The 17,092-nt window shown below is 33.9% G+C and overlaps 1 protein-coding gene across 1 annotated transcript in view; it reads right to left on the bottom strand.

Annotated features, from left to right (window-relative positions):
- Nucleotides 1-17,092, bottom strand: part of NCAM2 (neural cell adhesion molecule 2) — a 422,844-nt gene that overhangs the window by 239,117 nt on the left and 166,635 nt on the right. The window contains exon 6 of the mRNA XM_011988436.1: nucleotides 14,465-14,602. Coding sequence (XP_011843826.1) covers nucleotides 14,465-14,602 — 138 coding nt within the window. The remainder of the gene's footprint in view (nucleotides 1-14,464; nucleotides 14,603-17,092) is intronic.

The raw sequence follows: 17,092 nt of genomic DNA, 5'->3' as shown, positions 1-17,092 counted from the left end.
AAAAAAGAAAAAATGAAAAAAAAGAAACAGAAGAAAAAGAAAACTATGAACCGATAAGATATCAGACAATACATAGCAACATGGTAGGCTTAAACCCAATTACATCAAAAACATATTCAATGTGTAGCACTCTAATTCAAATGCAGACATTGTCAGAATGGATGAAAAAAACACAACTGTATACATCCTACAAAAACCCACTTTAAATATAGATAAATGCTTATTTGCAACAACATGGATAGTACTGGAGATCATTATGTTAAGTGAAATAAGCCAGGCACAGAAAAGCAAACCTTGCATGTTCTCACTTATTTTTAGGATCTAAACATCAAAGCAATTGAATTCAGGGAACAGCAGAGTACAAGGATGATCAACAGGGGCTGGGAATTGCAGTGGGGGTTGGCGGGGGAGGTGAGGATGGTAAATGGGTACAAAAATAGAAAGAATCAAAAAGTCTTACTATTTGATACCATAACAGGATGACTATAGTCAATAACAATGCAATTGTACATTTTAAAATCTCTTAGAGTGTAACTGGATTGTTTGTAACTCAAAGGAAAAATGCTTGAGGGGATACATACCCCATTCTCATGTAAATATGCTTCTTTCACATGCATCCTTGTATCAGAAAATCTCAAGTACCCTATAAATATATATGCCTACTATGTACCTTCAAAATTAAAATACGTTTAAATTAAAAGAAAGGAAAAAAGATACACAATGTAAACCTTAATGGAAAAAATGCTGGGTAGCTATATTGCTAACACTCAGGTATTGGAACAAATATTATCTGGGAGAAACAGAATCAATTCCTAATGAGAAAGAAGTCAATTCATCAGGAGGACATCATGATTCTAAACTTTTATCTATATAATAAGAGAGCTTAAAAATACATGAAGAATAGTCCAGGTGCGGTGGCTCACGCCTGAAATCTCAGCACTTTGGGAGGCCAAGGTGGGTGGATCACGAGGTCAGGAGATCGAGACCATCCTGGCTAACAAGGTAAAACCCCGTTTCTACTAAAAAAACAAAAATTAGCCGGGCGTGGTGGCGGGCGCCTATAGTCCCGGCAACTAGGGAGGCTGAGGCAGGAGTATGGTGTGAACCCAGGAGGCAGAGCTTGCAGTGAGCCAAGACTGTGCCACTGAACTCCAGCCTGGGTGTCAGAGCAAGACTCCATCTCCAAAAAAAAAAAAAAAAGAAGAAGAACAAACTGATAGAATTGTGAAGAGAAATAGACAAATTCTTAATTTTGTTACAGTTTAAACAGCTATTTCTCAGTAATAGAGCAAGTAGATAAAATAGATATAGAAGACTTGATTGACATTACCAATTGACCGCAACCTAACTGATAATTACCAAAACATTAACCTACATCAACAAAGTACACATTCTTTTAAAGTGCATCAGGAATATTATTGAAATGACCTACATCATAGTATGTTATCTGACTTCACTAAAATGAAATTAGAAATTCATGACAGAACTATATCTGGAAAATTCACATACAATTGGAAGCTGAGTGACATACTTGTAAATGTTTCATGGGACAAATAATAAATCAAAAGGGAAATTACGAAACATTTTAAAATGAATGGCAATGCATAGGCAATATATCAAAACTTGTGAAATAAAGTTGAAGTAGACATGTAGGGAATTATTCAGCACTAAATGCATGCATTAGAAGAGAAGAAAGACTTCAAATCAGTGTTCTCAGGTTGAACCTTAAGAAAACAGAAAAAAAGATCCATATATCCCCAATAAGCCAGAAAAGATAAAATAATAAAGATCAGATGGCAAGCTGATAAAATAGGAAAAGGAAAAACAAATATAAAAATCAAGAAAAACCAAAAGCTGTTTCTTTGAGAGATCAATATAACTAATAAAACTCTATCCACTCTGATCAGAAAGGAGGCAGAAAGAGAAAAATTCATTATTGATAAAAAATCTCTTAGTAATCTAGGAAAAGGTCACTTTCTCAGCTTGATTAAAAAATCCCTGAAAAGCCTATGTCTAAAAACATATTTGATATTAAAAGAATGAATGCCCTGGCCCCCAAAGTGTACAGATGAGGCCAAGTGTTTTCGACTGTATCACTTCCATTCACCAGTAGAGCCTGTCTACCCAGTACAGTAAGGCAAAGTGGAAAAACATACAGATGGGAAAGGAATAAGTAAAAATGTCTTTATTCATAGTGATATTATTATTATTGTTGTTCTTTTTATTATTATTATTATTATTTGAGACAAAGTCCTGCTCTATCGCCCCGGCTGGAGTGCATTGGCATAATCTTGGCTCACTGCAACCTCCGCCTCCTGTGTTCAAGCGATTCTCATGCCTCAGCCTCCCGAGTATCTAGGATTACAGGTGCCTGCCACCATGCTCAGCTAATTTTTGTATTTTTAATAGAGATGGGATTTCACCATGTTGGCCAGGCTGGTCTTGAACTCCTGACCTCAGGTGATCCACCCGCCTTGGCCTCCCAAAGTGCTGGGATTACAGGCGTGAACTACCGCGTCTGGTCCACAGTGATATTAATATTTATGTAGAGAATACTGTGGAACTATAAGCTAATTATGAGCTACTAAAATAAATGCATTTAGTAACATTTCAGAATACATTATCTTTACATATGATGTTACAATTAACAATTAAAAGAAAATGTGGTTTACAATAGCATCAAAATATATAGAATAATTAGAGATACATCTGACAAAAGACGAGTTAGGACTGTATAAAAAACACTTAAGAACACTGCTGAGAGAAATTAAAGAAAACCTGAATATACAGAGATTTTCTGTGTTTCTGGAACAGAAGGATCAATAATGTCAAGAAGACAATTCTCCTCAAAGTGATCTATAGCTTCAACACAATTCTAATCAAAGTTATGGTAATGGGTGTGTATGTGTGTGTTAGTGCATATGTATGTGTAAAAATTGAAAGCTTGATTCTAAAATTAACATGGAAGAGAACAGAACCTAGAGTATTTTATTCTATATTAAAACTACTGTGAAAAGAACAAAGTTGGAGGACTTATAATACATTATCCCAACTTATCATAACAGCTTTTGTTGGTGCAAAGGGACAAATAAATAGATCAATGGAGGAGAATAGATTCCCTAAAACACATATATTAAATTTTAAATAATGAAAAGGCAATTACGTTGCTAAAGTATGGTCTTTTTAGCCCATGATGAAAAATTGGACATTCGCATGCCAAAAAAATACAACAAACCAAACAAAACCTTTCGCCAATTTGTCACAATAGCATAAGAAATTAAAAAAAAATTCTCGTAAACCTAAACTTACCAAAAACTACAAAAATTCCAGAAAGAGAAATTGGAGAAATCTTAGTATTAATGTATTGGTTTTACACAATACATTTGTAGATTTGAAACAACAAGCACGATTCATATAAAAAATAAAAATTCAACCTCAGCAACATCTTTCACCGAATGAAAGGAAGTGGTTGAATAAACAGAAAAACAAGCCACAGATTGGATAAAAATATTTCTAAATCACATATTTGATAAGCGAATTACATTCAAAATACATAAAGAATTTGGTAAACTAAATGATTAGAAAACAGCCCAGTTAAAACTAGGTTAAATATTTGAAAAGACATTTTACCAAAAATGATCAATGCTGAGTTGTATATGAGAAGACATTCAACATCCTGAGGCATTAGGGAAATGCAAATTAAATCCACAACGTGCAACCACTAAACACATATTAGGATGTTTAAACATAAAGTCCTGAGCACGTGAAATTTTGGTGAGGATGTGGAGCAAGTGAAATACCTGTATACTGCTTTGGGGAAGGTAAAATAGTACAATCACTGTGGAAAACTTTCAGGAAATGTTTTTTAAAGGTGACAAACATACACCTAGCATATGGTCCAGCCATTACCTCTCACAGGTATTTAAACAAGAGAAATGAAAACATATGCCCATACCGAGACTAATATATAAATGTGTATATATTTATAAGCCAAAACCCTGAAACTCCCCAAAAGCCATTTTGGTGAATGGGTAAGAAAACTGTGAAATATTCTTAAAATTGAATATTAATAGCAATGAAATGGGATGACATAGTATGGCATGGTATAACAAAAATGAATCTCAAAATAATTTTTGAATGAAAAAAGGGTAAGAATCCACTTAAAAGATAATACATATTGCATGGTTATATAACATTTTTAGAAATTACTATGGATAACGGATATGTTCATAATACTCACTATCTTTTTCAGCATTTCATAAAGTTTATTATGTTTTCATTTCCATTTCTTACTCCTTTTTAAAGCTTTATATTCTTTTTCCGTTTTCAACTTTAGATACAGGGGTACATGTGCAGGTTTGTCACATGGGCGTATTACAACCAAGCAGTGAGCATAGTACTCAAAAGGTTGTTTTTCAGGCCACACCTCCCTTTCTGCCTCCCTGCTCTAGTATTCTGCAGTGTCTGTGGTTACCGTGTGGAGGTTCATGTGTGTTCAAGGATTAGCTCTGACTTGTAAGTGAAAATATGTGGTATTTGGTTTTCTGTTCGTGCACTAGATCACTTACGATTATGGTCTCCAGCTTCATCCATGTTGCCGCAAAGAACATGATCTCATTCTTTTTATAGCTTCACAGTATTCCATGGTGCTTATGTAACACATTTTATTTATCCAATCCAATCTTGATGGGAATCTAGGTTGATTCCATGTGTGTACTACTGTGAATACTGCAGTGATGAACATACAAGTCTGTATGTCTTTTTGGTAAAATGATCTATATTCCTTTGGGTATATACCCAGTAAAGAGATTGCTGGGTTGAATAGTATATCTGTTTTAAGTTTCTTAAGAAGTCTCCAAATTGCTTTCCACAGTGGCTGAACTGACTTACTTTTCCAACAACAGTTACTTTTCCAACAATAGTTCTCTGCAGCCTTCAACATCTGTAGTTTTTTGACTTTTTAATAACAGCCTTCTGAGTGGTGTGAGATGGTATCTCATTGTGGTTTTGATTTGCATTTACCTAATGATTAGTGATCATAAGCATAACCAAAACAATGTGGTACTGGTACAAAAAAATCAGACACATACTTCAATGGAACACAATAGAAAAATCATACACTTAGAATCATTTCAGCTTCAACAAGGCCAACAAAAACAAGCAATGGGGAAAGAACTCCCTATGCAATAAATAGTGCTAGGATAACTGGCTGGTCATATGCAGAAGATTGAAACTGGACCCTTACCCTTCATCAGATATAAAAATTAACTCAAGATAGATTAAAGACTTAAATAAAAGACCCCAAAATATACAAATCCTAAAAGAAAACCTAAGAAATACCCTTCTAGACATCCAATTTCGCAAATAATTTTTGGCTGAGTCCCCAGAAACAACTGCAACAAAATAAAAATTGACTAAGTCGGACCCAAATAAACTAAAGAGCTCTTACACAGCAAAAGAAGTGATCAATAGAATAAACAGACAATTTAAAGAATGGGAGGAAATATTCACAAAGTATGCCTCCAACAAAGATCTAATATCTAGAGTCTCTAAAGAACTTAAAGAGATCATCAAGCAAAAAACAAATAATCCCATTTAAAAAAATGGGCAAAGGACATGAACAAATACTTCTCGAAAGAAGATATATTCACTATCTGTGGTGATTGTTTTTCAGACACACAAACACACATATCTATATATACATACATTAATAAATATATGTTGACATTTTAAATCTATGCAGCTTATTGTACACGACAAACTGTTAAAATACATGCAAGATATCTGGAAGTGCATTACTAGATTGGTAGTTTAAGGAGGAAATGTCCTCAAGATAATACTAAATAACTTGGATTATTTAATCTAAAGGGATAGAGAAAAAAACTAAGTAGTAATAGTTATGAAATAAAATATCTTTGTGATTGAGATAATCACATATTTGCACAAAATAATTAAAAATTAAAGAAATCTTTCCAGAAGTTATGGACCACTTCTTATATGCAAATCTCTAAGGTATACCTTAAGGTTATAAAATATCACCTTTTTCCTTGAAGGATTAATGGTGTTGTCTGTGAGATAATGTCACACATAAATGGATAATTTCAAGTCAGTGTGATAGGTACACTGTTAAAGAGGCTGTTGGAATAGAGTTGGTTTCTGGCTCAGCTGGAAAAGTTCTATCAATATCTCCAAAGACATGTGGATGACTTTTGGCTAAGGTAAGGACACTGGAATTTATGATGGACCAGAAAGTTTCCCGGCAACCTCCAAAGTCATTTTCTGCACTGATAGTTTGCGCTTGACCTGAACAATTTGTGAAGCTTGGCTAAATTACTTAAAGGCCTCTACCTGGGAGTCTCTTTGAGGTGCCTCATTCAGATTTTTGTGGTTCAAGGTGAACATACACATCATCTTGTTTGCAAACAGGGCCCTTGGAAATCTTGTGCCGCAGGGGATTGTCTCTCAAAGGCCTGACACTTTGCATTCTTTCTCTCTGGCTGCACCACATCCTTTTTTAAAGAATAGGACATTTACATGACTAAACCATCAGTCCTCTGTATCCCCAGTCTGCACCTGAGGATTCAATGAAGCAGGGATCAAAAATATTTTAAAAAGTCATTTAAAATACCAATACAGCAATAAAAATAATACAATTTTTTAAAAATACAGTGTAACACTATTTGCACAGCATTTACATTGTATTAAGTATTACAACTAATCTAGAGTTGATTTAAAGTATATGGGAAGAATGTGTGTAGGCTATATGCAAATACTATGTCTTTTTACATAAAGGAATTTGAGCATTCGTGGATTTGGTACCCCATGGATGTTGGTCCTAGAACCAACTTCCCACAGATACCGAGGAACAACTGTATTTTGTGAAGTCTGCTGAATCCTTTCAAATACTTTAGCTTTGAAAAAGTTTACAGAGTGGACCTAGTACTATGAGATCTCATGGGGAGAAATCTTGCTGCAATAAGGCAGATCATATTTAGAATTGCTTTCTAGTTCTAGAAATGGTGCTTGGACTAAGTTTTATAAGACAAATAGCAAAAAGAGAGGCTGGCTAAAAAGAGACGGAGGGAAGGAGGGAGGAAGAGAGAGAGAAAGCGAGAGAGAGAATCATATTTTAGACGGAGATTGTGCAATCTCATCCTAGAGAAATTAAGCATATCTGCATAAAAACAAAAACAAACTATGCTTAAGAAGATGATGTAGCACATGGAACTAGTTTTACTTATAACTGAGTGGTTATTTCATTTTTATGTAATGTGAGTTGAATTCTCTCTGCTTAATTACTTTCACCATTAGAAACATACATTCTCTGAATACCTATGCTTTTATTAAAAGCCATAGGATATGACACAAGCAAAAAAAAAAAAAAAGGCAAGAGATAGTGGTGATACTGGTCAGACGTGAACTTCAATGTGAGTAAAATACTGATGTGGTTTCGTAGGTTATCCTTTAGTGAAGCACATTTTGAGGAACAGGGCCCATGAATGTCTCTCCAAAGTTATTTAGACATTAATTTTCCTGAATGCCATTCATCTCCACAATAGCAGATTGTCCCTTGATGGTGACTTTTATTTTACTTATTGATTCTATGAAATGCTAAAAATTCTCTACAATTTATTTGATGAGTACAGAAGTGAATCCTATCATTTGTGAAACCACAACTTATACATAAGTTTTAGAGAACAAAATACAAAGATCAATCCCTAATCGACAAGCAGAAAATGGTTACACTTGAAACAGGTAAATTCAGAATGGGAATCTGATTCAAACAATGAGAAAATTCTGTCATATCTTTAATCAGGGATTAAAAGTACAACATTGAAAAATGAATACATGCTTTTCTACAGCCTTTCAAATGTGATGTTATGCCACTAAGTGTACTTAGAAAATCTGGGTAGAAGAGAAATAGAGACTTAAGTAAAAGTAATGAACTATATTAAATACTTACATAAATTACTTATGTGGAAGAAAAAAGGAAAGAAAGATGTGCCTAGAGCAGTGCAGGTTCTATCTATCTATCTATCTATCTATCTATCTATCTATCTATCTATCTATCTATCTATCTATCTTATATCTATCTATCTATTTATCTATCTTCTATTTATCATTTCTCTAGTTTCTATAAACTAAAAATTTCTGAAATAATAGTTATATAAGAGATAAGGAGAAAAAGACATACCTTTCTTTTTTGTATTCCAAGACTGCCTATTCTTGAAATTTAATGAAATCATTAGGGATACAAAATTAATAAAATTAGAAAATACTCTGGTTTCGGTAAATATTGATTTGGGTAAATTATATATTGTATATTATATAACATTGTTACAAATTACAAATTCCCTCATAATTTGCACTCATTAAACTGACTTAAAATAGCTGTCTGTATGGTTGATTCAATTACATGATTCATCTACAAGAGACAAATTCACTCTTTCGTACTTGTATGTGCTTTACATTATAAAACACTGCATACTACTTAAAGAGAAAATTTTGACTTAACTTTTCACGTATTATAAAGAGAAAAGTATTTTTCCTCATTTTCGTGACTTTAAGAAATTGCAAGAAATAGGTAGGAATACAAAAATCACTGCCTGGGGGTTACTGACATAACAAAGTGCACTGTACATTCAGACACTCACTTGCACAGACATCTCTGGCCATTATCACCCACTGTTGATTTTACTGTTCAAAGACAGACTAAAGAAACAATTGCTTTACAATTGCATTACTAGGTGTTTTTTAGCCAATCTCAATTGTTCCTGCCTCCATTACCCCAAATTTGAACCTGCAGTTAGTGAATCACTCTTCACAAATTTACAAAATATTCAGGAAATAATAAATCACTATACATTAGAAGAGCATTTTACATATGAACACTCTACTGACTATATTTTAAATTTAAAAGTTATTTCCAGGTCTTTCATCTATATGAGCATTTGTTTTTGAGTAGTACAGTGTGTATTATTTAACTAAGGCCTAGGAATCAGATGGTGGGAGAATATACGTGGGTTAAAGTAAGAGACAACACTGATCCTCTTTTAGAAGAGTGTATCCGTGATGTGTAAGTGGGCATGTTTGTTTACATGTATAGCACAATTATCTAGTTAAAAGAGTGTATGAATTTATGGAAAAGGCAGCCAGCCAATTCAATCAATGTCTCTGTTCATCTGTTTTTGAAAGATTTCACATAGTATGTCAGAGTGAAAGAAGGTATGATGACACGAGGAAAGCATTTACTGGGAGGTTCACGAACAGAAAGGTTTTAGGCAGTTTGGAGAGCTTACCTGAAGATCCAATAAAAAGTTTAATATAAGCACGTATACATTTTTTATGACTATCAAGAATATATCAATGTTTGTTTGGTGAGGGAAACCAGCTAATTGAAAACAGAATATTGATGTCATGTAGCAGGATTTCTCTCAAATTATTGAGCAAATCTACCTATGAATTTAGGTACACCCTCACTCATTTTTTTAACTCATTTCCTCCAGGCTCAATATAAAACATATTCTCCTTATGTTTAAGGTAATATTCCTTAATTTTGTCCTAAAACCCCAACAATATCCTATAGCTCAGCTTTGGGATGTTCCCCATTTAATAGCTAAGTCCAAAAACCCGAGGTTTTTTTTTTTTTTTTTTAGCTTTCATCCTTTAAAAAATATATATGTACCTTTCTGCTTCAAGTCCTTGTAATCTGAATTTGACCCAAGCTACTTAAGAAATATCATTTACCATAATGTCTCTTGCAACCTCATAATCTCTAAATTCAGCACACTTATTTTTGTGCACACTCTATTGGTCATTTCTGCTTGCATATGACAACTGGAAGCCCTAAAACCCACACTAGAAGTCTTAAAAATACCCTTGTTTCCTCTTATCTCTGTGACACAGGTATAACATGATGATTTTGCTACAAATCTAGTGTTATTGTAGGCCTTCCTCTTCATTTCCTGTCCTTTAGTAAAGGCCCCAATTATCTCTCACATGAACTCACTTCTTCCTGCCAATATCCTTGTGTCAATCTCCTTGCTCTCTGGATTACTTGCTTCTCAATGGCAGCTCTTCTTTGTCCCACAAATCAGGTTTTTAAGAAAGCATTGATAGTCCTCCATGACTGACTGCTACCTGCTTTTCAGCTGCACCTCCACCTAATGTCCAAACCACTCAACACACCATTACTCTTATTCCTGTTAAAAACAGCATATTTCAATCACAGTTAGGTGCTTGGATTTTTTCACACCTTATGCTCTTGTTTGTTTTACAAGTGTTGGTCTTTCTGTCTGCAACACATTCTTGCTCTATTCTCCGAAATAACAGTTTTCCTTAATTATATTTATCTTTAATACCAGGGAACTCTCCTGTCTTCAGCTGCATTGGGTGTCCATTCTCATTGGATGTCCATAGTCTGTGACTATCTAGTAAAACTGCATTTGTTAAATGCTTTTGAATCCAGCTACCCCAAAAACAATAAAGGACTTTAGTAAAGTTGATTCTTTTAAGTTGTTGAGCTAAAACTCTAAGTGTCTTAAGGGAAATGATGCTGTGTTAGGAATATTAGTAGTCCAAGCACAATATCGTGTAAAACATATAGCCAGCACTTTGTATATACCTGTTGAATAAATATATGAAATAAATATAAAATAATTTTGAAATGACAGTAAAAACTCTTCAGCTAAATTTCCAGTATTTCAATAAGGTAATAAAAATTGTCATAAATGATCACTATCAGGGAAGGTGAAAAGGGACACCCAGGTAATTTCAAAGGTACACCTAGGTCAGATGGTGCTTAAATTGAATGTTTAAAGACAGAGAGAGAAACAAAACAGACAAAAGCACTGGTTTTGCATTTGTCTGTGTGTGTGTGTGTGTGTGTGTGTGTGTGTGTGTATGATAATAACTTTAAACATCTCAGTGCTTAAAAACATGTTTTATTCTGCACTCATGTTATGTTGCCTGCACCGGCAGATCATCTGTGACTCTGCTCCTCCCGTCTCCATCAAGGTGCCCAGAATGAAGGGAAGTCCCTATTTGGGTCATGCTATTTTCACGGCAGAAGGAAAAAACAAGAGAATTAAGAGAAAATATGTGATGTTTTCTTGTAGTTTGATTTCAGTCATGGTGTGTATTTTGCTTGCTTCTATGCCATTGGCTAGAGCAAGTCACATGATCAACTGGGTGACAAGGAATAATCCTTCCATTGGAGGCGCCATACTTCCCACATCAAAGGCACTGATGTATAACCTTCTTCAACGAAGGGGAAGAATATTTGTGAAAAACAATACCCAGGCATTCAAAAATACATTAAGAAAGTCATAGAGGGAGGTAAGAAAAAAATAAAATAAGTAGTAAGATCCTAAACATTTATTATTGCTGGTACTACAAAGGAAGCCAGCAAGGATATCTTTCAACTAATTATTGAAGCAAAAGAGTATGAAATGGTGTGATAGAAATGTGATGGAAAAGTTTGCAAAGAACAAAATATAGAATAAAGGGCAGGTCCTCCTACAAAGGCCAAGATTTGACAAGAAAACGTTGCATATGGAAAAACAATTGACTGGGGCATTTGGGTGGGACTTTGGTATACTTGAGGTGGAAGAAGATGAATGAAAGAGGACCAGAATAAATGTCAAATTGGTAAAGATAAAAATTAGTAGCAATTAAGTGAGAGGACTGGGAATGTAAATTGAGAGGAAGAGAATACGGCAGTAGTCAGAGTCTGTAATTAAAGATCAAATAATATGAATAAAAGTAGTGCTTTTATTTTATTGGTATTATTTTTTGCAGCCTCAAAATTTTCACTGAAACATCGTTAAGGAGTTTTATAAAAGAGGCATAATAAGGGAAAACTTTAAAAAAAAAACTCAAGATTTAAAAGGAGCCAGTAAGCAGGGTGAAAGTCAATAAGACTGAAGTAAAATGATTTTTCTGGCTTAAGTTAAGGCAAAATGTGAGAGAAAAGCACAGTCGTCTGATAGCATTAGTCAATGCATTCCTCGGCAGTGTCCAATTTTTGTTCTGCATCCTCCAGAACAAAAATCAATTGATACCTGATTTTATGAACACTTATTTAAAATAAAAGAGATACCAGGACTTTTAAGCTATTAGAGTTTGTGATCCTAAAGGGAAAAAATGAGACTCATCATCAATGTCCAAGCAAAGAAAGTCACATTAGAATCTATGGTTGATTCTGTTAGAGGAAAGTGGGAGACAGAGAAGAAGAATTTGCTTTTGGGAGGGTCAAACTACACAGACAAAACAGGAATTATTTGCATGATTGATCAGAATGGCACATAAAAACATATTCCTATATTTGTCTCCTTATAAATCCTGAAATAAATAAGTATAGAAATATAAAAACAAATATTCCAGTTTAAATGCAGACCATGATGGACATGAAGATTGACACTTTATTAAAAGAATATTCATACCTGAATAATGATTCCTTTAAAATGAATGTAATCATAAGTACACAAACACAGATATTCTAGTAGGGAAATAGATTACAACATGCTATAAATATATTAAAGAAAATATTAGGTTGCTGCAAAAATAAGTACGGTTTCTGCCATTAAAAGTAATGATAAACACCGCAAGTACTTTTGCACCAACCACATATTAAAGTAGAAACTACAATAGCAGAATGAATAACAAAGGGTTACTATGCCTACTGTATAAATTTCATTTTAATATCAAACTTGAATTAGTATTTTAGTGTAATTATATGTATATATAATAACTATAATAGGAAATACTTATATACTGCTTCCTATACACTTATCAATTTTAAAGAATTTTACATATATTAATTTTTATTATAATTCCCTTTTTCATAAGTACACACTTAACACAAAGACTGCTCATGATAAAATACACTTACATATTTCACCATAAATCTTTTTGGAAACAAAGTATGGTAGACAATTTGATAATTAACAAACTAAATAGCCACTATATACCACCCTTGTTTATTGTATATAATAAAGAGAAAAAAAGAGTTACATATAGATCTAGATGAAGGTATAGATACAGACACCTCCCTATTTAAACCTATCCTTTATGCACTGAAATCTTCCTCTCGTACTGAAGGTTAACTACTCCTGTCATTATGGCACCCTTAATAAAAAATATCAGACTCTGTACTTCTAAAAAGGCCATTCGAAAATGCTAGATCTCCTCTAAAGACCTAGTTTCCCTGTGACTGACATCTAATGGCAGAATCCTTAGGGAAGGGGTGGATCATAATGGGTTTTTTATGCCATGAAAAGTCATTTTGATTTTGTCTTGACAGTAGTGAGAAGCAATGGAGAATTATGACAGTTGAAAGTCTTGGTGGAAAGAAAGGTGGAATTGTGAGATGAAGTGCAGAGAAACAAAGTTGTGTGAATTCAAGAAAAAAAAAATTAGATCATCACTCTCATGGAAAACAAGATGATAGAGAAAACAGAGTATGCTTGAGAGATGTTAAAATATACAATGGATATGTCTTGATAACAGATTAGATTGACAAAATGGAGATGATATGGTTCAACAAAATCTCTGTGTCTTCAACAAAATCTCATCCCATGTTGTATTAATAATTCCCAGGTATCCAAGGGAGGGAACTGGTGGGAGGTGACTGGATCGTGGAGGCAGTTTTCCCCAAGCTGTTCTTGTGACAGTGAGGGAGTTCTCATGGGAGCTGCTGGCTTTAAGTGTGGCATTTCCTCACTCTTTCTCACACACTCTTGCCTGCTGTCATGTAAGAGGTGCCTTTGCTTCTCCTCTGCCTTCCGCCATGATTGTAAGTGTCTTGAGGCCTCCCCAGTCATTTGGAACTGTGAGTCAATTAAATCTCCTTTCTTTATAAATTACTGAGTCTCGAGTATTCTTTATAGCAGTGTGAAAATGGGCTAGTACAGGAGACATCCAAGATAACTGTCTAACATATTTTCCAGCTGCATAGAATGTCATGTTAACACAGGTAAGAACTATATAGGAGAAGCAACTTTGGAGCAAGAGATTTCATAAAACCAGTCAATAATATCCATTAATACTTGTAAATAAAACCTTAAAAATTTAATTTTTAAATTTGAGAAAAATGTAAATAGTGTAAAACACGTAAATTTAAGCAACAAAAAATTCATGTAATTTAAAAGTGACATTTAGTATGACACTGTACTATGTTTATTTGATATTCTTTCAACAACTACAATTCCAGCAAAAGGCAATTACTCACATATGGCCTATTTGAAAAGGGTTATGAGAATGACAATGTAAAATAAGTCATGGATCCTGCCTTGAGGCTGTAATACAATGTTACAGATGCCATAATAAAGACGGAAAGATTGCTTCCTGGTATAGAAGAGGTTTATTAGATAAAACTTGTATTTTGAGTTCACATGGTTGCCATTTAGTAAAAAGCATTGCTAAAATGAAACCATAAAACATGTACAAATTATTTACTGCTTACCATTAACAATAACAATGATATCACGGAAGTCAATTTCTCCCCTGGCCTCCACTCTTCCTTCACATCTGTATATACCTTCATCGCTTTTATTGATGTTGAGAATCTGCAGGTTATTGTTTGCTAACATAGCAAACCGATCTGGAAAGAAAGCAAAGGGGAGAAAATGATATCGGTAATTGAAGGCTAAGTTCAGAGTGCTCTAAATTGTTAATAGTTAAAATATGGCACTGTCTGACACTATCAAGCTTTTCATCAGCAAATTCAAATTTGAAAGTAAAATGTAATTTCATGACTTCAATGTTTCTACTCTACACTGCTTTGTTACACCTTTTTTTTTTTTCCTAAAAAAAAAAAATAAAATACATTCAAGACTTTATATCCACATAAAATGGTGGCAGGCTATTATTTCCGTTGGTACCTTGGATGCAGAAATGATACACAAAAGAACAATGCAGAGAGATTAGGTATCACAGATATGCAAACTTTTGACTGCAAATATGTGGCAACATGGGTTGAAAAGGGCTAGAAAATTTATTCAACATCCTTCTTTATACAATAATTAAAAATTTTGCGTCTCTGTTGAGGCAACTAAACGATATAATATTCGAGTCATATAAAGGACACAAAATGATTATATCTCAAATTTATTTAAGGGTTATTTTGGCTAACAAGATAATCTGTAAAGGAGCAAATCGATTATATTTTGTTACTTTATTTCAAGATTCCATTTGTGTGTGTGTGCATGCGCACATGCATATATATATAAATAAGCTGGTATACAGCCTGCATTCACGGATCGTGTAAAGTAATCTGCTACAGTAATCTGTGATGTCTAAGCAGCATCTCAGCCTGGCATTATTTTTTGTGTCTGCCCTGATTTTATAAGCATCATAATCTTGCTGCCATGCTAAAACCTTCTCTCACCTTATCATTCAAAGAATGCTTTTACATATAGTCCAATTTTGAAACTCTTTGTATGGGCAATATCTTAAATTTCCTTAATTAACACATCCATAGATCTCATTGACTATTATCTGTTTGCTGGATACTGTATATAAGACACTTTGATGAATAAGAAACACACCGCTTCTATCCCTTTGGCTTTTTGATCAGGTGGAAAGCTGATATTTTAAGGTACCCAGCCTTTAACATATCTACAGTTGATTGTTTACTCTTTGGGCCAGTTCCAATGTTTACTGCTTTTATCCCTCTCTATTGGCTTGATAATGAGGTTGGGAAAACCACTGAAGCCACGTTTGAAAAAGGCAGAGTCTCCATCAGCCTGATCAAGGAAGGGATATGGTAGGATCCATCCTCTACCTCTGCCACCAATTGGACTTTGCATGAGCCATAAACTGCTAGGGGAGTCAGCCATAAACTGCTAGGGTAGTAGGCCACTCTGATTTGGGGCTGAATTTGTCATAGTAGTTCCTTACTGAGAGGGGAGAAGTTTGGCCTAGAAATAACAAATAGAAGAGCCATCAGGACATAGATACTCATTAAACCGACAAGCATGTGGTTGCTTTTTGTTTAAGAGATAACTAATCAGGGGTGGAAATGCACAGATTCGGAGGCTCCCCCAAAGTGAAAATAGTGATTCGAATGCGATGGCCACACGACTTGCAGCCCACGAGGTGTAAACTTTTCCATAATGTTCACTTTTTTCTTAGGTTGAACCTAAGAAGAGAGACAAAAAATGTTTGTTCAGATTCTTTCCCCTGGTAAATTAAAGCATAAACATGAAATGCCCTCATCGAAAGAACGACCGGGGAGAAAGAAAACCAATCCACCAATCCACAAGAAATGTTAGAGGATAACTCATAAGTGGTCCTGAAATAACTCAAAACTCCTGAAATGTCATAAAGTTTCAAAGTCAATTAAAAATCCTCTCTTCAAGTGTGTGGCCAGATATTTAGAAGAGAGGCAATTATAAATAAATAAAATATAAAATGAAGAGGAACATTATCATACTTAGATCATTGTATTACTGCATTTTCTAACTTGCTAAAATACCTATCATCCTTCACCTATAATGATTTTTACTGATATTTAATGTGAATTAGGAAAAATATGAATAATAAGGAGAAATATTGTTTTAATCAGAAAGGCAGTGCTTTACATTAAGGAGCAATAATTAGAATCACATAATACATATTTTATGGGAATATATCAGCATTTTTTTCATTGAAAAATTTGAATTCGCAATGGCCATTTTAATGCATTATTTCTACTGAATGAAAACTTAAAACTTTAGGAAAACATTAATTACCTGCTAAATCGAAATACATACTATATATATGTTTATATATGTAAAATATTTTCCACACAGAAAACTATGTGAAAATTGCATGTCAGATTCCAAATGTGTTTGTGAGGCCCATGAATTCGATATTGTTCGTAAACTATCATCAAAACAAAGCCCATAATAGGTGTTTCCAGAAAACATTTGAAGAAAGCATAGCTTTAATCAGTCACAAATAACTATTTTATTTGAAATTTTATTTTAGATTGTTTTTCTCAGTTATACAGAAACCCAATTTTCATTATCAAAGTAAGAAAATAAGTGTAATCAGATAATAACCAATAAAGTGTCTGCTTTGTTTCCTTAACTTAGTTATTTCTCTCTCT

Source organism: Mandrillus leucophaeus, unplaced genomic scaffold, assembly GCF_000951045.1.
Source record: "Mandrillus leucophaeus isolate KB7577 unplaced genomic scaffold, Mleu.le_1.0 Scaffold33, whole genome shotgun sequence".
NCBI lineage: Eukaryota > Metazoa > Chordata > Mammalia > Primates > Cercopithecidae > Mandrillus > Mandrillus leucophaeus.
Note: the sequence above shows the minus strand (reverse complement) of the source record. Positions and strands in the feature narration are given on the sequence as shown.